Source organism: Podarcis bocagei (genome assembly GCF_964188305.1).
Source record: "Podarcis bocagei genome assembly, chromosome: Z".
NCBI classification, from domain to species: Eukaryota; Metazoa; Chordata; class Lepidosauria; order Squamata; family Lacertidae; genus Podarcis; species Podarcis bocagei.
The window spans coordinates 3,183,725-3,205,783 of NC_138140.1; the positions used below are offsets into that span (position 1 = coordinate 3,183,725).

The window sequence follows — 22,059 nt, forward strand, 5'->3', positions numbered from 1 at the left end:
AAACTACAGTTCCCAGATTCTTTGGAAGGCGATGAGGAGTCCTGGTCCTTTATACAGGGGCCGTGGTTCTACCTCAACCACCTAAAAGGGTTCTAGCACCTTAAATGCGACCTCGTTCCCTATTAGGGCAGAAGCTTCCTTTTGCATCAGCCCACGCCATCAGAAGCAGGATGGGTTATTTAATTAGCAGATTAATTGTGACATATAATCTTTCAGGAGAGAGGGAGAAGCGGGCGGCGGAGCAGCGCGTATCTGCAGGAAATGCTTTTTAAACAGGGCTGCAGAGTGAGAGTCAATCTGTTCCTCTCCCGCCACCAGGTCTTTGTCGGGGCGGAGGGGGGTGACGCCGGCTGGTAATCCATTCGGTGATCCAGGAGCGCAAATCTTCCTTTATCCCTCTCCCGGAGTCCGCGCCCCCGCCCAGCTGAGCCGGAGCTGCTGCTGCGCTGCCTCTTTAAGAGGCCGGGGCCTGGCGCTGGGATAGGGGCGGGCTAAGAGGCTTGCAAGGCAATGCAGCGGCGGCGGCAGCAGCAGCAGAACACCGGAGACTGGCAGGCGCAGGCAGGCAGATGTGTGCTCGGTAATTCCAAGGGGAGATAGCCAGGGGGCCCGCTTCCTTGGGAAGCGAAATGGACCGGCAGTTTCTCAATTGCATGCTAGCGGGGTTGGCTGTTTGGGTTGTTGTTGTTGCTGCTGCCTTGCACCGGGTTGCAAAAGGCTGATTCCCAGCTCTCCCAGCCCCGCTCCATTTTTTTAAAAAAAGGGTGCCTGATAATATCCGCTTTCCTTCCCACCCCTGATCTGCAGGAGACAAAGCCGAAAGCTCGCCAGGCCGCCGCTATTGCCGCTGAATCAAAAGCCGGCTTTTATTTCAATTTCGGGCGGGGGGAGCCGGGGAGCCTCGGCTCAGAAGACCTCTCGGTAGGCCGGGCTGTGCCCCCAACTTCTCTCCCCACCGATTTGCCTCCACTGCCCGCAATGCTTTGCAGCTGATGCCTCGCCGGAGCAGCCAAGATGGGGTTTTTGCACCAGTTGTATCTCTTGCTATGGAAGAATGTTACCCTCAAGCGACGGAGTCCGGTTAGTAGAGGGGGGGCCGGGGGGTTGTGCGGGGGGAGTTGGCGGAAGGGTTTTCTTTTCTTTTTTTGGGGGGGGAAGAGTTATCTTCAAAGAGCTGGGACTCGAATGCTGGTGGGAGTGGGCGGGCAGGATTGGAACTCACCCCCCGCAACACCGTTCCTTTTATTTTTAAGGACCAGGGCTGCAAGGCCCCCGGAGGACCGGGCAGGCTGTGAACAAGTATGGTTTGCTTTTTTTTAAAAAAAAGACAATTTTCTACTGGGGTTAGGAAAGACCCTTCCCCTAAAAAAGCCACAACTCCATTAAGGCCGCAAGCGGGGTAATGGGGTGCTGAGAGAAAGCCGCCCCTTCTGATTAGTCTGTGTTTGGGACAGGGGTCTCTCACCTTCCGCCGCCCCCCCCCCCACTTCTGGTTTGACTACAAGAAATGAGATTTGTGATGATTCTTCCATCCCTACTTTGCTTTGGGTGCAGGAAAAGCACTCCTGTTTTCTTGATTAGGATGAGAGGGGGTGAAGGACCCCCCCCCTTAATTGGGAGGTGGTTAGGAGCTCAGTGCTGTTTTGGGTGTTGGGGGGGTGCTCCTTGCTTCCTCAATAGACCCTGCCCTCCCCACCACTAATTTTTAGTTATTTCTTGCAGTTGTTGCGGATTAACCTGCAAAAGGTTGGTTGAGGTTGAGTCTTCTAGTTTCGGAATGTGGTCATTCAACATTTCATCCACATCTGGGGTGTGATTTCTCCTTGCTCCCCCCCCCACACACTTTTCACCTCCTAAATGTGAGGCAGAAAGGTGAACAGGGCTGAAGAAGGCATTTCCTTGCCCCACACATTGTTAACCTGTGGAACAGCTTGCCCTGTGGTGCTTACGTGGCTCAAAAGAAGAGATAGATGGGGTTATTTGTGGGGAGGGGTATCTACTAACTGCACAGTTCAAAATGTATCTCTCTTAAAATATTTGTGGGTTAAAAAAATAAATAAACATATCCAACCATTTTTACCCCACTCTCCTATGTAAAAGGTATGAGAAGCATGTAATGAGTGCATTCCAGTTACTTAGCTCAGTTGGTAGAGCATGGTGCTGATGAAGAGTCTGGGCTACGCTAGGCAGTGTCTGAATGGGGCTCTTTGGGTCCCTTATATTGTCTTGAAGAATACTGGGGTGCACCATTCAGATAGCTTCACTGACACCTTTAAAAGTTGGGTCATTTTAGGAGGATGGAGGCTAAAATGAGATTTAAATCCAGTTTCCCCCCTGGATTGGGTCTATATTTAGACTCTCTGGCATGCAGAACTCCTTGCCACAGGAATTCTTGATTGCTTGTAAAATTCATGTGCCTCTTTAAATAAAGGTTAAAAGGAATAGTCATATCAGCAGCTTCTGGTTATGATAACCTTCCAGTCTCCTTTACCAGAGAGAGTAAATTTTCTAGTTACTAGTTGCTGGGCATCAACAGCAGCATGGGATGGATATTCCCATCATGCTTTGCTTGTGAGCCTCCCTGGGGCATTTGATTGGCCAGTGTCTGTTGGCAGAATACCGATCAGATGGACTGCTGATCTGGCTTAAGAGTGCCTTTTTTTAATGAGGGATATATAATTCTCCCTCTTTTAGAAGGAGTTGCCTGGCCTTCTAAATATAAAAAATATAAAAATATGGAGGCATAGGTTCTGTGGTTTCCTTTCCAAAAGTGAAGCACAACCAGCCCAGATCCCAGGCAGTTGCCCTGTCTCGAGACAGAGCAGGATAGCGCAAGGCTGTGGAAATTTTCCTGTGGCATGCCATGGTTGAGATTTTGGCTGTGATCTGTTTCCCTCCCTCTGACGGCACAGCGGCCTGGTGGCTGCTTGGCCTCCAAAGCCTGGCAGGTGGTCTATTTATAAACAATATAGGATAAAGAGTGGGGGCAGGGAGGCTGCTAGCACCCATCCATCTATCCATCCCAATCTCTGCTGTGGGCACCACCTTTGCAAAGGCAGTGTTCTGGTGCTCCTGCAGCTCTCACCTGGTGCAGGTGTGCCCCTCCTCAGATTATCAACATCCTCTTCCATATGTTGTTTGGAGAGAAATACTTTCTGTTGCTGCACAGATTGGGCTGGCTGTGACCAGCTGTGGGTCCCTGCTCTAGGGTGCCTCTTAACTGACTCATCTCCCACGTCCCACCTGCCCCAGCAGCCAGGTCTCATTGCTCCACCGCTCTCCCCCCACCCCCCAAATTCCCTGACTGTGACAATCTTATGTGGGTCAGGTCTCCCTCCCTCCCTCTCCATTTATTTTTAAAAATTTCTTCTTTCCCTACTTGTCAAACCATCCAGTCCAGCTTTGCTTGATGTTATATATGAGAAAGATTGAGAGAGAGGTGGGAAATGATTGGGGCTTTATCCTGACCCTTGCTAGATTCCTTCTTCCTTTCGCCCCCAAGTGTATGGATTCATTTTGAGAGGGGGGTCTATCTTGTCCCACATTACTTTAGTCGGCAACCAAATTTGCTGGAAGGCTGTTTTGAGAAGGGGGATTGTGGGAAGTGGGGTGGGGGAGACGAGGGACAATGCCCTTCCCAAACCGCCCCCTGGCAAAGTAGCCTGCCGAGGCTGCCACTTTTCATACTTACCTTGATACCTCTGAGTTGGCGCCACCAACGCCTTTTAAAGGGGCTGGATTTGTCTGAAGAGTTTATGACCTTCCATTTGATCTAAAGTATGGGGGGTCTCAGGGGTTAGGAAGAAGAGCTCTGTGCATCTGCACTGGGCACTCGAATAACAGGGAAGGGCTCAGCCTTGGTGTTTAAAAAGAGATTCTAAAGCTCAGGTGTTGGCCTTTCTTCCAGTGGTTTCTACCTGCGTCCTGTATGAGTCTGGGGTACTGCCACATTTCCCTAGTTCAGCCTTCTTGACACTGCGCTGGAATCCTCTGCTGAAGCGAGGCAGCAAGGGGCATTGATTTTCCTTTCTTCCCTTTAATATATGTGCATTCTAATGAAGGACTTTTGCAAGATGAACCCAGATCTTCCTAGGTAGCCAGTGTAATATTTTGCTTCTGGGGTGATTAACTCTGTGGAGAGCTTGTTAACAAAACAAAAGTAGACTGGGGCCAGGCCCTCAGGGTTGGAATCTGTTTCTGGGGCCTGGTGGTACAGAGAAAGTACCTCTGAGCATGTTCTGAGTACCTTGGTTTTGTCGTTGAATAACTCCACACAGCTAGAATGTGGAAATGGTGCTTGTGAGTCTGACTGCGGCTTCCAGGAGGGTTTGATCATAGAATTGTAGAGTTGGAAGGGGCCATGAGGGCAATCTAGTCCAACCCCCTGCCAAGCAGGAATCTTTTTGTCCAGTGTGGTGCTCAAACCCACAACTCTTATACTACGTCATGCTCTGCTGACTGAACTATTCCCATAATTTATTCTCTTGGAATAAACCAGTGGTCATAACTGCGCAGTGATGGTTCAAGCTTGTCTATGTTGTTAGGTAAAGAGGCATTATCACCGAAAGAGGCTCAGTTGCTGCTTCAGCTAAGAATACATGGTGGCCTTGTTGCCCAGAGATCTGATTTCTTATGATTTTTGACTTCTTCATAAACGATCCAGAGTTAGGGGTGAGCAGTGCAGTGGCCAGGTTTCCTGGTGGCACCAAATAGTTCGTGGTGGTTAAAGCAAAAAGGAATTGTGAGGTGGTCTTATCTCCAAACTGGGTGAAAGAGTAGCAGAATGGCAAATACAATTCATTGTAAGCAAGTGTAAAGTGATGCACATTAAGACACACAAAAATTACCTAATTTCACTTACACACTTGTGGGGTCTGAAGTGGTGGCGACTGACCAGGAACGAGACCTGCCAGTATTAGAATTATATAAATCTATATAATTGCACTTGGAATGCTGCGTACAGTTCTGGTTGCCCTGCATAAAAAATGAGATTGTAGGTGCAGGAAAGAGCGAGCAAAATGATTCAGGGGAATGTTTGACGCTTTTCGGTTTAGGTGTGGGGTGTAGAATGTTGAGTAAGCCTGCGGTGGAGGGTTGGAGGTGCATGATGTAAGTAAAACGATGCATTGTGTGGAGAAAGCCAAGAGGGGTAATATTAAAACCTAGCTGGGGCATCAATTAAATCAATTAGCAGTCAGTTCAGGACAGGTGAGAGGAAGTTCCTCTTCACACAACACATAACTACAAGTAGAATGCAAAGATGCCCTTTTGCCCACATTGTGTGTTTTTGTGTGTATGGCAAGGTGTATTTACCAGCATTAGCTGCAGTGTAGAAATTGAGCCTTCCTGTGCAACACATTGCCTTTGTGGGTACAACAGGAGCCTACTGCTATATTGGGTTTTCTGCCTATTGGTAGGTTTTTATTCTGTTTGCTGACTTGGTGCGTTATTGCATCCGCGAGAGGTGGTGCGCTCTCTTTCCGTGGAGGTTTTTAAGCAGAGGTTGGATGGCCACCTGCCATGCAAGATCTAGTTGAGTTTTCTGCATTGCAGGGGGTTGGAACTGATGACCCTCAGGGTACCTTCCAACTCTACAGTTCTGTGGTTCTGTTCTTCCTCCCTCCTGCGGTTTCCAGGAACTGGCATTCAGAAGCGCCACTGCAGGGGTCAGCAAACTTTTTCAGCAGGGGGGCGGTCCACTGTCCCTCAGACCTTGTGGGGGGCTGGACTATATGGGGGGGGGGGAATGAAGGAATTCCTATGCCCCACAAATAACCCAGAGGTGCATTTTAAATAAAAGGACACATTCTACTCATGTAAAAACACGCTGATCCCCAGACCGTCTGCGGGTTGGATTGAGAAGGTGATTGGGCCGGATACGGCCTCTGGGCCTTAGTTTTCCTACCCATGTGCTACTGCCTCTGACTTCAGAGGCAGAGCGCAGCTATTGTGGCTGGAAGCCATGGCTAGCCTTCTCAGTGAAATTGTGCAATCCTCTCTTACAACCGTCTGAATTGGTGGCCTTCACTGCTTCCTGTGGGAGTTCCATCGTTTAACTATGTGCTGCGTGAAGAAGTCCTTTCTTTTGCCTGTCCAAGATTCAGTTGCTTCATTGGATGTCTCTGAGTTTGTGTGTGTGCGTGATTGCAGTTTGATTTAGGTGCTAATTAATTTCTGTGTGAGATATTTTTGCTGGTTTCGCTAGCAAACATGTGTGGTGGAGTTAGCATTGCAGGGTTGGGCGCTAGCCAAGTAACAGCTACACCCCAGCAGGGGGGCCCTTTTTGCAAGAGTCCCTGGGATCTGCTTCAGAGAGCGCACTGACCCCCAGGGAGTGGGGCCTCTTGCAGGGGTCCTCCAAGCATGAGTGAACAGTGTTATGCAGCAGCAAAAAAAGGCCAGTTCTATTCAAGGCTGCATCAATAGAAGTCTAGAACCCAGGACAAGGGAAGTAATAGCACTGCTCTATTCTGCCTTGGCCGGATCACACCTGGAGTTCCATGTCCAGTTCTGGGCGTCGCAGTTTAAGAAGGATATTGACAAGCTGGCAGAGGAGGGAGGCCAGGATAAGCAAGGGTCTGGAAACCAAGCCTTAAGAGCCACGGTTGAGGGAGTTGGATTTTGTTTAGCCTGGAGAAGAGGAGACCGAGAGGCGAGAGGATAGCTATCTTTAAATATCTGAAGGACTGTCGCAGATGGAGCAAGCCTGTTTTCTTTTGCTACAGAGGGCAGGACCTGAACCAGTAGATTCAAGTTAGAAGAAAGGCAATTCTGGTTAATCAGTAGGAAGAACTTTCCTACAGTAAGAGCTGTTTGACTGTGGACTCCCTTGGAAGCTAGTGGCCTCGTCTTCATGGGAGGTTGTCAGTGATTCTTTGGCTGTGAATTCTTGCATTGCCAGGGGTTGGTCTAGATGACTCTGTGGGTGCCGTCCAACTCTACACGACTGTATGGAATGCTGGAGCCGCCACTGGAAAGGAGCCAGTATGCCCTGAGAGCAGGTGAATGTGATGGGGGCGCTCCTGAGAGAGCGCCTGGTTGCAGCGGGGGGGGGGGGGGGGGAGAGTCCAGCCTGTGTTTCTGATGCCTTTTGAAGGGAACACCTGGGGCCTGGCCTGGCCCTGCATCCCAGAGGTGAGATGGCTGTGACCTTGCTGTGCTGTCACTGTTTGTGCTGCCTCCTCTCCCAGAAGGACCCTGGGGCTCACTCCACAGTGGATTCAGCCACGCATCCTGCTGCGACAGCCGTGTCCTCTCTCTCTCCTCCAGCACCGAGGTGCAGCACTGAATGCATCAGGACAGGACAGGCTGCAGCAGCAGCAACCAGGCCGCACAGCAGCTTCAGCTTGGAGACTTTTCAGGGGTTTCTTTATACTTGAGAAATCAGGGAGTCAGGACGCCTGATTTAAGTGCAAGAAGAGGAAGTAGTAGTAGTAGTAATGGAATAACATTTTTAAAATAATTTTTATATTCCTGTTTCAGAAAATACCAAAGAAGTTTACATTAGAGCAGCAAAGAAGTTCAAATAAAAGCAAAAGGTCTTAATAACACCAAGGGCGATGGCAGAGGTTGGGTGGCCATTTGCCAGGGATTCTTTAGTTGTGGTTCCTGCGTTGCAGGGGGGTTGGGCTAGATGGCCCTTTGGGTCCCTTCCAACGCCACGATTCTGTGATTTTAGGAGCTTGCAGTAGTGGGTCAAGGGGAAGAACGCTGGTTGAATAGAGGAGGTTTTAGTGGGTGGCTAACCACCCAGCTGTTGGTGCTGGCTGAATCCCAGCACGGAGTGTTTTCTATGTTGCAGGGGCCACAAAAGACAAGGCCCTTCTGCAGCTTCCCACCCCGTGGACATCTGCTTAGGCGCAGTCAAGGAGGGCACCTGCAGACCGTAGTGGATAATTTAGTCTTACCCTCTCTCACTGCTCCTACTCTCTAGAAGTTCTCAGCATCATGCAGAAAAGAAGGGGCATGCTGAGAAGTGTCCCTGGAGACCAGAGAGCGATTGGAGGCTCAGGGAGCTAAGTGGGGCTACGCTGCGTTTGGTCTGGAGGCTGTAGCAGCTGGTACAAAATACAGAGGCAAGGTTGATTGTGGGGCCCTACTATCACCAGCATAATAAACCATTGCTTGTGGATTTTCAATGGCTGCCAATTTGTGACCGGGCCAAGTTCAAGGTGTTGTTACTAACATACAAGGCCCTAAACAAATCAGGTTGCTTGAGAGAAAGGCTTATCCCTTTATGCACCCAGTGAATTGCTGTGGTCTGTGGGAGAGTCTCTCCTGCAAGCTCCAAAGACCTCAGGAGCCAACTTCGCAGTAACTCGGAGCAGGGCTTTTAGTGTGGCTGCCCCTGTCCTGTGGAACGGCATTCCTGTTTGAGATACTGCAGGTGCCCACTATCTGCACTCACCAGAAGAAGTGGGACAGATTTTTGTTCCATCAGGTTTTCATCCCAGCTGCATGAATGGGTCTTCACCATGAGTGTCCTCCGCTTATGGTTTTAGCCTTGGTTGAAATGTATTTGTTCTTGTGTTTTTAACTGTTTTTAATAATCCCATGTGTTAATTCAGACATGTCCTAATCCGGTCCGCCGGTCGATTTAATCTAGCCCCCGTGGCAGTCTACCTCCTGGGGTAAAATCCTAAAAAAAGCTTAAGAACTTTGGTCGGCCCTCATGCATGTTCACTTCATCAAATCTGGCCCTCTTTGAAAAAAGTTTGGGCACCCCTGTGTTAATTACATTGAGAAGTTTAGAAAGCCATTATTAAATTAATTGTAATAATAGCTTTTAACAGGAGCTACAGGGAATGGCAAATGTGCCTTCCTGACTCTTAAAATCCCTTTCTCTCCATAAAAATAGTAATCAGCTATATCCCTGACCTTGCCAATGGCCTCACACACTCCCACTTTTAAAGTGGAGGGCGGCACTATGAAAAGATACGTATTTCAAACTCTAAGATTAAGGAGTTTCTGCACCATCTGCTTTTGACTTTGATAGGGGAAGCTGAGAGCAGGGTCTTGGTACAAACAGCCCCTCCACCCCACTCAGTGTTCTTCTCCTCCTTCTCTTGTTCTTACAAAGCCTGTTTTTATTCCAATAGTCAGGGTTTGGTAAGCTGGTGCTAGATGTTTAATAAGCTTGGGACCCAGGACCATGAAACAGATTGGTTTTGAAAATGTGATTTTGCTGGTTTAGATGAAAAAATAGGTTGAATTTTGGGGAGGGGGGTAAAACCAAGATCTGGCTAGCAGAGCTTACTCTGATGAGATGCCAAGAGGATTTTCTGGACCCAGTATGCCGTATGTGGTGGATTGGGCCCCCTGCCCCGCGGTCACTCTTTTAGCCAGAACTACTAATTACATCCACAGACTTCCTCTGGGCAATCCAGAGGTCTCAGTGGGCATCACTTTTCATTTGCAATGCATCTAGTTACCCTGGAAGCACCTCACAGATGCCCACCCAACCTCTGTTCAAAAGCTTCTAATGAGGGAGAATTCACCACCTTCAAAGCACCAGAAAGTTCTTTCTACCATTTAGTCAGAATCTCTTTTCTTGTCATTTGAATCCATTGGTTCGGGTCATACCCACCAGAGCAGCAGGAAACTAGCTTGCTCCATCTTCCATGTGACAACCTTTCAGATATTTGAAAATGGCTAGCATATCACCTCTCAGTCTCCTGTTTTCCTGGCTAAACAGACCCAGCTGCCTCAATCGTTCCTCTTAAGACTTTGTCTCCAGACCCTTGATCATCTTGGTTGCCTTCCTCTGCACACCTTCCAGCTTGTCAATATCCTCCTTAAACTGTGGTGCTCAGAACCAGACACAGGACTGCAGGTGGGCCTGACCAAGGTGGAAGAAGGTGATACTATTTCTTCCCTCGGAAGTATTTGCTTTCTACCTGAACGTACTTAGGGATTAAACCTGGGGTTCTTTGCATGCAAATTGTATGCTCCTCCAATGCACATTGGCCCTTATACGTCCATGTATCTTGCACTTTGGCCCTTGCACGTCCATGTATGTTATATGTTGCTGTTTTGCATGCAACCTCTGAAAAGTGCCCTAGAAATAAATAGCAAAGATGGTGGAGATTTGAAAGCATTCGCCAGCTTGAAATGAGTCCCTTTGTTTGGTTATTGTTTTTATGAAGGTGTGTGTGCGGGTGTTTGCTAAAGTTGGCTTGGCAGCAAGGACAAAAGAAGATTTGTTTTTACTTGAGGCAGCAGTAACTGCAGCAGTGGGTCCTGCCCAGTTCTGCCAGGGCAGCTCGTGTGGGTTGTTAAAGGCACACTGTGTGTTTGTTCCGTGGGCTCTCTTCCCAGTCAGAAAGCCGAAAGCATGAGGCTTTGAAGCCATTAAGTGGAGTTTCTCTGTGTGGTTGCTGCCTGGTGAATTGTTATTTATCTAAGGGGTGTTCGAAATTAGCCAGCGCCAGGTGCATTTGCGACAAAGTGAAGATGCCTGGGTGTCAGGATGGTGCCTGACATCTCCACCATCTGGGGATCATTGGATCTGGACTGTTTCCAAACACTAGCGACACATGCTGTAGAATTCTATCAGTTCTATTTTATCTGTACAATCAGAATGAATTTTTGGAACCAAAATGCTTTTTCCGTGCAGCCTGAGCAGCAGCAATCACCATTAAGAAAAAGAGGTCGGAATAGGCCAATATATATGCAGACTGGCCCTGGATCAAGTGACTTTTCTTTAAGTTCTCAAAGTTCTCAGCCTAGCTCAAGGTTGTCATCTGAACTAGCCAAGTGTTTAACTCAGTACACCGAGCATCAGAAACAGCTCTCTGCCCTGAGGAGCATCCAATCTAAGCTCTGGTTTGAGGTGGGGGCGGGTGGGGCAAGTGCAAAGTCGTGTTGCATCTGAGGGTGATGAATATGGGATTAATTCATTGTTCCCCTAACTTTTTCAGGCCATCAGCCTCTTGGTTCCATGAGCTCATCCCTAATGTCCCTACTTTATAAAAAGCGTTGTTCAGAATACAGTCGTACATTGGTTGACGAACGCCTAGCGACTCAAACGTTTTGGTTCCTGAACGCCGCAAACCCAGAAGCGAGTGTTCCGGTTTGCAAACTTTCTTTGGAACCCGAACGTCTGACACGTTGGTTTCCAAACATTTTGGAAGTTGAACAGACTTCCGGAACAGATTCCGTTCGACTTCCGAGGTACGACCTTGCCTCTTAGCCCCTCAATCCCCCCCCCCCCCGCAATTATTCCCCTGCCCACTTTGGAAAGCACTGGATTAACATATGTACAGTAACTGTCTTTAACCAGATCAAGCCAATTCACTTCTTTAGCCTGGTATTTTGTACCCTGACTGGCTGTGACATTCCAGGGCCACAGGCAGAGAAGGGTCTCCCCACCCCCCACCCCCGGTCCAATCTTTTTACCTGGAGTTGCCAGGAATTGAAACAGGGACCGTCTGCTTGCACAACAGGTGCTCTGCCACTGAGCTACAAGCCAACTTCCTTACGACCACATTTAAAAGGTGGGGGGTTTTGAAGCAGGAGAAACAGTGGCGAACCATTTCTGGTCAGTGCACAACTGGGGCAGATAGCTGGTTCATTCTCTCTCTCTTTCCCCCTGCAACCCCCTTCCCCAATTGCAGGAGCAAGTCACACCAGCATTGGGCCCTATTGCAGTCTGAATGGTTTGACTTTCCTTGCTGGTAATGAGCCAGAAGGTTGAAGGCAGTTTTAAAAACAAACAAACAAAGGAATTTATTCATAACTCTTGGAGAGTTGATTGTACCAATACTTGGTCCCTGTGAAATAGAGGCACTGAGTTCTGTGTGGCATACGTGTGTGATGTCACACATGCAACATGTGTGATGTCACACACATCAGAAGGAGGTTGTGAGGCCCAACAAGTCCCTCTGCTGCAGCGGGAAGGCCCGACAGGACCCGGCACCTCAAAATTTGGGGTGGGCTCAGCCCTGTCCCCACATACTAGGGGAACAGATAGACTGAGCTGTCCTCAGCCCCATAGAGTTGGCCTGTATGTTGTGAAATGCCCTTAGGGCTCCAACTGAACTTCCTTTGTTAAATTGCTAGTGACACCCTTCTTGAGTTCAGCTGAAGTTGGTAGTCAGAGGGGTTAGAGAACATTTCCTGAATGGTTTTGAAGACTGGAAAGCAGTGCACAGGACTGACGTGGGCTCTGGAGCGGGGAAGCTGCCTTATACCAAGTCTGACCAATAGTTTACACAGTGTGCACCAACTGCCGGTGATTCTTAAAAGGTTTCAGGCAGGGTTCTCTCCCAGCCTGGAAATGACTGGGGTTGAAGCTGTAACCTCCTGCATGCAAAGCAAATGTTCTACCACTGTACCACCTAAGAACACAGCCTGGCTGAATCAAGCCAAAAGGGGTCTATCTAGATGAGTATCTTGTTCCCACAGTGGCTAACCAGATGTCCCAATGGCAAGCCCACAGGCAGGACCTGAGTGGAACACAGGCCACATTCACACCATTTACATAATGCACTATGTTGCCCCTTTAAACAGCCATGGCTTCTCCCAAAGAATTCTGGGAGCTGTAGTTTGTTGAGAGTGCTGAGAGTTCTTGGGCGACACCTGTTCTGTTCCCAGAGCTACACTTTCAGAGTTACCCACAAAGAGAGATTGATTGTTACACTATTCTTCCAAACTGGAGTCACCAAACAACTCTCAGCACCCTTAACAAACTGTAGTTCCCATAATTCTTTGGGAGAAACCATGGCTGTTTAAAGTGGTATCATAATGCTTTGTAAATGTGGTCCCAGAGGGGAGTATAGTCAACTGAGTGCTGCTCACTGAAATTTAATGGATCTAAGTTGGCCATGCCCATTACTCAAGAGGTTTGCTCTTGAGTAGGACTCGCACTGTTTGGGCCAACCGCTTTCTGCTTTTGCACAAAAGAGCCATTAACTTTTATTACCATATTGGCCCAAATATAAGCCGCACCCAAATATAAGCCGCAACTTTAAAATTGTGGGTGGGGAGGGGGGGAAAAGAAAAAATACCTAAACTCTTGGCACTGTTTGCCCCACACTCCTACCTGCATACTGTAAGGTTGCAAATATAAGCTGCATTTTAACTTTCCATGGTCGGAATTGGGGGGAAAGTGAGGCTACAAGCCAGGCCAATACAGTACTTTAAAAACCCGGACTGTTTCTAGGTCGGGGTTCCAGCTAAAAGGCATTGAACACCTGACTTGTTCAGAGGAACAGGTGGTCTAGGGTGGGCACTACTCTCCCCATGCTGTTCCCATGGAGATGTGAGAGGGAGTTTTGGAAAAAAAAACTGTCACTTAGTAGATGTCCACCTCTTCTCCTCCCTTCTGTGTGGGAGCTTTGAAACCATTTCTGCACCTCACAACAAAAGTGGAACAGGTGCCGACTCTAGGCGTTGGTTGAGGGAGCAAAGGTGATGTTGTTTTGATAGGAGGGGGTTTTCCCTGGGCGTGAACTGGCATAGGAACAAGGAAGGGAATGTTTATCACAGCCCTGTCTGCAAGCGAAACGGGGTGAAAAGGCATGCTCATATTGCAAAAGGGCGACCTTTCTCCGAGTAGAGGTGACATATTGAAAATCAGGCATTTGCCTTTGCCATGCATGTAACATCCACTAGAAAATACTTAAACGGAAACAAAAACCACTCAGCTGGATGAGACCAGCATATCTTGTTTCTCACTGCTATGAACTTTGAACCTCTGGGGAGCCCAGAAGCAGAGCAAAAAGGCATCGTCTCTTTTCTTGCTGTTACCCTTCTGCAGCTGGCATTCTGAAGTAGACCACCTCTGAACCTGGAAGTCTCATTTTCTCATCACAGCTATTTTCTTGTCTGTATCATTCTTTATAGAATTTATATCTCACCTATGCTCCTCTTGAAGGCACACAACTATTACAAAGCAAAAACAAAGCAAAATCATTCTAAAACAGATCAAGAGGTTCTAAAAGCAGTTACAGATATCAGTGTTGGCTGGAACATGCTTTTTCAGCTACCAAATGCCTGGGAGTGTTTTTAACACTCCACTCCTGGAAGTTAATGATGATGGGGACAGATGCGCAGACCTCACTAGGAGAGGGCATTCCACAACTGGGGAGCCACCACTGAACAGGCCCTGTCATGGGTCAGTGACAACCTGGCAGCCTCTAGTGGTAACTCCACCAACAAGGCCTCATCTGCTGATTGAAGGGTCCAAGGCGGTTGGTATTGAAAAAAGTACTCTTTTAGGTATCGCTACAGATAAAGACTTCCTCCTCGGTTTGAATGTGTCCTGCTCCTTTGCCAAAGCAGTGTGTTCCGTAAGTGAATTGACTGGAAACGTCTTTCTCTTGGTTTGCCCTAAATCTACTGCAGGTAAATCTTTCTGGTGCTGAGACACTAGTTACAGTATTGCAAGTTTCCCCAGGTGGATCTGTCTGGCCCTTGATGGGGGACGAATGCAGAGCTGGATAAGCTTTTGCTTTAATTCCAGTGAATTACAGTACTACTACTATTATTTAACCACAGAGCCACCCTACCTCCTGTAGCCTCGGGGGGGGGGGAGGCAGAGGAAATACCCCAAATCCTGCTATTTTCCTCCCCACCTTTCATTTTGTTTTGTCTTCAGAAATAGAATCCTGTCTAGAAGGGTTTCATCCTGCACCACCTATAGGGTTGACAACTTTTTACTGGCCACTGCTCCTGTGTACTTAAACAGCACCTCAATCTACAGCCATTATCCAGGCATGGTGGCATCTCTCTATGTGCCAAGAACAGCTTCACCTGATTTTGCACAATTCAAGCAGCTGTTGCAGGCACAAGAACAAGCCTGGTCAGTAATTCTTTTGGTCAGTTGGCAACCGTGCCCACCACTCTTCTCTGCCCTCCTTTTTTTGCCTTATAGATTTTTTTGGTAGTCTAATACCAACTTGACACACCATGTGATTTCGTGCGTGTGTGTGGTTGTGTTGTTGGTGATGAGTGTTGTGTGCTTGTGCTGCTTGCAATTCTAAACCGGATTCTGTTGCTATGGAAACGCAGCAAAGAATATCTTCTTTATAAGGCTGGGGCTTGTTTTGCAGTGGGAGCCAGCAAGAAAAAGGGCTGGGGGGGGGAATTGGTGGGATGGGGAAGAAAACAGGGTCAAGAGTTGCTGTGACCTGAAACACTTTTTTTTTTTTGTCTGGAAGGTGTATTTGTGTCCATTCCCTGCCAAAACAGTTTCACTTGAACATAGACAGCAATTATCAAAGTTAATAAGATGATGAAAAATTCTTAGCTTTGGGTTTATGCAAAGCTCTACTTTTTCACATTTAAAAAAAATATGAAAAAGTTTCCATTCTCCCTCCCCCCTGGTTTGGGTCCTTGTAGTGCAGGGTTTTTTTTTGGGGGGGGGGGTGGTCAAAGAAGCCCAATTCCAAACAAACAAACCCCCAACCAGACAAAGATCCCAAACACATCTAAATTCCAAAAACACACCTTATGTGTTTGTTTCTAGAAGTAAAATATTTATGGAAAGAACTGCACAATGTGGTGTTTTTCTTTTGTTAAAGCAGCCTTTATGAAAACTTGACACACATTTTGAGGGTGGCCTACTTGTTCTCTCTCTCTCTCTCTCTCTTTTGGTGCAGTGAAATGGCCTTTGTGGAGAACTGACATGTTTTCAAACATGGGTCCTAAACTGGCAATCTTTCCATGTAGATTTATGGGGTGGGTGGGTATTTGTACATATGAGTGTATCCACAAGTCCAGTTTTACCACATGGGTTTTGAAGGTTGGATTTGCCTCAGGGTTGGGAATGTGGTTGGGAACGATTGCTCCTCTTCACAGTTTTTTTTCTTCTCCCCATCAATGGTTGTGATAAGCCAGTCCTCAGGCATCCATTTTAAGGTGTAAAAATCATGTGAAATTAAACACATACATGAGCTGCGACACGGTTTCCACATCCTGTGGAAATATTGCCTTGTGGTTTCTTCGCTGTTTTGGTTGCCACTTCAAAAATCATACCTGAATCCTCCGCATTAAGAATGCCACAGATTTAAAACTGATTTAATAATCATTTCTTCTTCTGTGAGAACTGTAGCTTTTTTTGGGGGGGGGGGAGATTTCTGCCAGAAGAGTCTCAGCAGCCTCATCACGAGGGTTGCCTTCTCCATTCCCAGAATCCTTTGGGGTGGAAGCCATGTTTTCCTCCCTCTTTTTATTTGTTTGACACATGGAGACATTGCTTTATGAGGGGTCCCATAAATATGAAAAGTGCCATTGGAGCTGGCAAGGCATCTTTTGTGACCATTTTGGCAACTTGTTTTTCACTGCCCATGGCAGCCATTTTGTGCTGGCACCCCCACCACTTTTATCAATACATGAGTACTGGCAACTCAAACCCCCACCCCCCCAAAAAAGCATAGGGAGCCTAGTATAAAAATTACTAGCACCTCATAACTACAACCACTACTTGTATTTTAATAGATTTGTTTGTGCCTAGTGCTTTGCCAGCAGAATTTTATCATGTGCTCGTTAAAAGGTTGACATAGTTAAAGCGGGAAATGCTGTATCAATATATTTAGTTATATATGGACGGGGTCAGATAATAAAGTTGTTGTGAAGAAGACAGAAATGAATTGGACAATGTGAACCATAAATAGCTTTCTGTATAAACTGTTGCTTCATATAAACATTGTTTAAATTGATCATGCATCTGTGCTTAACAAATCTCCCCATAGTCATTAGATCCAGCAAATTGTTAAGCTTAAATCTATATTTTTCTTTTCTTCCTGTATGGGGGGGGGGTAAAGGATAAAAGCTTAAATTGTTTTAAATCTCTAGATGTGTTAAATTTTCCCTTCTCTGAATCGCAGATAAATTATGTCAGTCCTAAGCACTTCATTTCTCTTTTCACTTCCATGTAACTGGAATTTTTCAAGTACTGAGTTGATATTATTAAATGCTCAGCTTGGTTATCTCTGTTCCTTGCTAGGATGTTGCAAGGAATAGAGATATGTGATATGAGGCCATGATTATCCCCATATCACAGCTGAGGCTGACCCAAGAGGGGTTTGTGCCAGCAAACACACAGATTCAAGGCCTTTGCAGGTCATACTGCTTTGCAACTCCAGCTCTGGGGATGCAGATCAAACCTTGCTTGCCACGTTGGAGTATATGGCAGATGACCCCATGGGAACTGTAACTACGTACACTCTGGGAAGTGTGCAGTTGGTTTGTTGATTTTGTTTATACCCCACCTTTTTCCAAGAACCGGGTCTCAAGGAGGCTTACAAAGAATTAAAACGAGCATGGCTAAAACGCAGAAAGCCAGAAACATATAAAAGATGGTCGTTTAAAAGTAATTAAGCTACAGTGGAAGTAACATAATGTAAAGCCTGCCCCCCACAAATCTACAGTGGTACCTCTGGTTACATACTTAATTCGTTCCGGAGGTCCGTTCTTGACCTGAAACTGTTCTTAACCTGAAGCACCGCTTTAGCTAATGGGGCCTCCTGCTGCCGCCGTGCCGCTGGAGCACGATTTCTGGTCTCATCCTGAAGCAAAGTTCTTAACCCGAGGTATTATTTCTGGGTTAGCGGAGTCTGTAACCTGTAGCATATGTAACCCAAGGTACCACTGTATTAAAATACAGATAGCGAAAACAAGTGGTGGACATTGCTTTAGTGACCATCTGCAACAACCAACATAATCCGCTCCAGATGAATGTTTATTTATTATTTATTCGTTGCCTTTATAACCCTCCTCGTTCTCCAAGGAGCTCAAGTTGGCGTACATGGTCCTCCCCCTCCTTGTTTAATCCCCCAACAACCCTGTGAGGTGAGTTAGAGGCTACCCAGTCAGCTTCATGGCTGAGTAGGGATTCGAACCCTGGCCTCTCCCAGGCCCTATTCCAACACACTTAACAACTGCACCACACTGGGCTACAACTCCCATTAACCACTGCCATTATGATCTATTGCCGGGGGGGGGGGGAGTTGCAGGCCACTGAAACTTTCTCTGTCCTTCCAATATCATTTTCGTGTCCAGATTATGGTTCCTTGTGGGAGTGTTGCTGGGTGCTTTCAAGACATGGGAGCAACATGCCTGTGGCGTATTCTAGTTTATATGAGAAGGTGCAAGTTTCGGCTGAAGCTTCTATTTATTTTTATTCCATAAAATTTATATACGAATTGATAATAACACACGCAAACACTGACCGCTGCCAGAGAAAACTCCTCAGAGTGGATTATGGAAAGCATTTCAGTGAGAGAGAAAATGAGAAACCCTGGCCTGTTGCTACCAGCACATACCATTCAGTGGGAGGTGCTTTCAGGATTTTCTAGGTACACTGTAGTGGATCGGGCCCTCTGCCCCACCCGCAATTTGTTGGCAAAACCTGTTCCTTATGCGCAAGTTAAAGCTGGAAGTCTTGCCTGGCATCTTAGCATGATTCCTTTCTCACTCAAGCTCTGCCTACCCCCTGCACCCAGCTTTTGCACACTCAGTATTTACAAGGCTCCTGTGTACAGCAACCACAGACCAGCATGGCCAGAAAGCAAATTTAGGTGGTGTGCAGTCCAGCCACCTTGTAAGCCATGCTGTTGTTGCTTTAAAAGTTGAGGGGTGAAGGGACAGGATATCCAGAGCTCCACACAAAAGAATGGGGCACCCCCTGCATTGGCCCTGTCTCCCTGCATCTTGTGACTGTGTAGTGAATTGGCTCCTCTTCCTTATACACCTGCCTGGACCCTTAAAGTCAAAGAAGGTAGGAGGTGGGGGAGGGCCTTTTCAGTAGTGGCCCATGGTTACAGGGTGGCCTCCCCAGAGAAACTTGCTTGGTGTTCACATTGTGGTCTTTTGGGTGCCTGGTGAAGATTTTTGTATTCCACCAGACATTTTACTGAGGGTTTTTTAAAAATTATTTGCACTGTTCTTGTTTTCTGTTTTAAGATTTCACAGGGAACCTTTTGTTAATGAGTAATGAATAACAGTGTGTAGGAAGAAAAACCTCTTCGGTCAGTGAATGAGGCTGTCCTTATGTGACTAATCACAGATACAGCCACTGTATTATAAAGGATGGTGTTTGCAGTTCTGGTGACTAGGGGTAACCTTTTCCCAGTTATTCTGTGCTCTCTGTCTGTAAAATATTGGTCTGCCTCACAGGCTTGTGGATAAGTCGTTATCATTATTAGTCTTGGTAAAACCTTCTTTCTTGCTTTTTCAAAAGCTAGAGCAGAAATACTAGTGACATCTCTGAAATCTCAAAGCAAAACAAGTTTACCCCACCCTGAACTTGACACTGCCTGGCAGAAGCTGGCAAAGGAAATGGTTGTTAATGTTTCATGGCACAGAGTGGCAATTGTCAGAGAACTCTCCCCTCCAACAACAAGTAAACAAGGGGACGGGCAATCTCCAAGAACAATGGTTGACACCCAAGCTGGGCTGGTTGCAGAGAGGAGCGGATTCTGCTTCCCTGGAGGAGACTTTGGAAGGAGTTTGCCTCTTAGGATGAAGGCCAGTTTAACAATTATGCCAGCCAATCTGCATGACTTCTGAGTGCAGTTTGCTCCAAAACTAACATAATGAACACCAATAGGTACAAATGTAAGGTTCTATATTTAGGCAGGAATAACCGGCTGCACAAATATAAGATGAGGGACACCTGGCTTGACACCAGTGTGTGTGAAAAGGATCTAGGGGTCTTCATTTTTCCACCTTCGCCACATCAAGCAGTTGGTCCCTTACCTTTCCCGCCCTGACCTGGCCACAGTGATCCATGCGACGGTCATCTCCAGGTTTGACTACTGTAATTCACTCTACGCGGGGCTGCCCTTGAAGCTGTCCCAGAAACTCCAGCGGGTGCAGAATGCAGCAGCGAGGCTCCTCACGGGGTCTCTGCCATGGGAGCATATTCACCCAGTGCTTTACCAGCTGCACTGGCTCCCAGTGGAGTACAGGGTCAGATTTAAGGTGCTGCTTTTGACCTTTAAAGCCCTTCACGGCCTAGGACTCTCGTACCTACGGGACCGCCTCTCCCGGTATGCCCCACGGAGAGCCTCAAGGTCCATAAATAACAACACCCTAGTGGTCCCGGGCCCTAAGGAAGTTAGATTGGCTTCAACCAGAGCCAGGGCCTTTTCAACTTTGGCCCCGGCCTGGTGGAACACTCTGCCTCATGAGACCAGGGCCCTGCAGGATCTGATTTCTTTCCGCAGGGCCTGTAAGACAGAGTTGTTCCGCCTGGCCTTTGGCTTGGAGCCAATTTGATTCCCTCCCTCCCTCTCTTTCTTTTTTCTTTTCCTTCTCCTCCTGCAATGAGGCTACATTTTAATATTTTAATGTTCAATTATTTTAATGTTGTATTTTATTTTTGTTTTTAAGTTGTAATCATTCAACTTGTTTTTATTATTGTTTGTAAGCCCCTCTGAGCCCGGCCTTGGCTGGGGAGGGCGGGGTATAAATAAAAAATTATTATTATTATTCATAGATCATAGTCTTGACATGAGTCAACAGTGTGATGCAGCAGCAGAAAAAGCTGATGCTATTCTAGGCTGCATCAACAGAAGTCTAGTGTCCAAATCAAGTAAAGGAATAGTATCACTCTCTTCTCCCTTGGTCAGGCCATACCTGGAGTCCTGTGTCCAGTTCTGGGTACTGTAATTTAAGAAGGATGTTGACAAGCTGGAAGGTGTGCAGAGGAGGGAGACCAAGATGATCAAGGGTCTGGAGACAAAGTCTTAAGAGGCATATAAGATGGGGGAACACCTGGCTTGTCAGTTGTACATGAGAAAAGGATCTAGGGGTCTTGGTGGACCACAAGCTTAACATGAATCAACAGTGTGATGCTGTAGCAAAAAAACCCATGCTGTTCTAGACTGCATCAACAAAAGTATAGTGTCCATATCAAAGAAAGCAATACTACCCCTCTATTCTGGTCAGACCACACCTGGAGTCATGTGTCCAGTTCTGGGCACCACAGTTTAAAAGGATACTGACAAGCTGGAAGATGTGCAGAGGAGGGAGGCCAGGATAATCAAGGGTCTGGAAACCAAGCCTTATGAGGAATGGTTGAGGGAGTTGAGGATGTTTAGCCTGGAGAAGAGAGGACTGAGGAGATATGATAGCCTTCTTCAAAACTGAAGGGCAATCCCATGAAAGATGGAACAAGTTTGTTTTCTGCTGCTCTGCGGGGTAGGACCCAAACCAATGGATTCAAATGAAAAGAAAGATTTCAGCTAAACATTAAGAAGAACTCTCTGATGGTAAGAGCTATTCAGCAGTGGAACAGACTGTCTTGGAAGACTTTCCTCAATTGGAGGTTTTTAAGCAGATGTTGGATGGGCAGCTCTCATGGATTCTTTAGATGCAATTCCTGCATTGAAGGGGGTTGGATTAGATTACTTTTGGTATCCCTTCCAGCTTTACAATTCTATAATCATATTCTATAATTATTCTATAAATATATTCTCCATGCACACATCTACTTTGTAATCCCCTGGATGCACAAAACATTTCCTCATAGATGAATCAGGAAGAGTTGGCTTTCTTGCAGCATTCTGCCCTTGCCCTTGCCTCCCCTTGCCCTCTGGCTGAACCTCGCAATGATTTCATCTGTGTGGAGGGCAGCATATAAGATAATGCATCCCTTCCAGGCAGGAGAGGGAAATCTGCACCTGTGCGTTGCATCTGCACATGGGAGTACGAGGTCAGGGCAAGGAACAAAGTCACACGCAAAGATTCCACTAGCTGCTAATCTTGCAGATGTTTCAGAACAAGCATGCAAGGCTTTCTGGTAATTTATCTTCCTGCCTCTGGCAAAGTCCTCTCAGATAAGAGATCACAGCACTTCTGTTGTCTTCCAGGATGGATAATTCCTTTACTCCCTCACAAGTACTGACTCAGAGGATGGGCAATGTGGTTTCCTGTGCCAGCTGTGTCAGGCTCCCACATTTGCCATATTGTTGGACATCTGCCTTTCTTTACTGTCCATCTTAACAAGTGCCCCTTCAACTGCCTCATGAGACTTGGCCAGATAAGAAAATAGGAAATTAATTATCCCTCTGTGTTCTATTGGTTTACACATTCCTGGAGTTTAGATGGCAA

General features: G+C 46.9%; 1 protein-coding gene across 2 annotated transcripts in view; it reads left to right on the forward strand.

Annotated features, from left to right (window-relative positions):
* The first annotated feature begins 462 nt into the window (after positions 1-462).
* The window catches only part of ABCA2 (ATP binding cassette subfamily A member 2), a 106,089-nt gene continuing 84,492 nt past the window's right edge, over positions 463-22,059 (forward strand). Inside the window, exons 1-2 of one of the 2 annotated variants that reach the window (XM_081179576.1) lie at positions 463-580; positions 808-1,080. In XM_081179576.1, the coding sequence (XP_081035702.1) occupies positions 1,015-1,080 (66 nt within the window). In that variant the 5' untranslated portion in view covers positions 463-580; positions 808-1,014. Of the gene's footprint in view, positions 581-807; positions 1,081-15,410; positions 15,686-22,059 lie in introns of those variants that run through there. The other variant, XM_081179577.1, reaches the window with a different exon arrangement.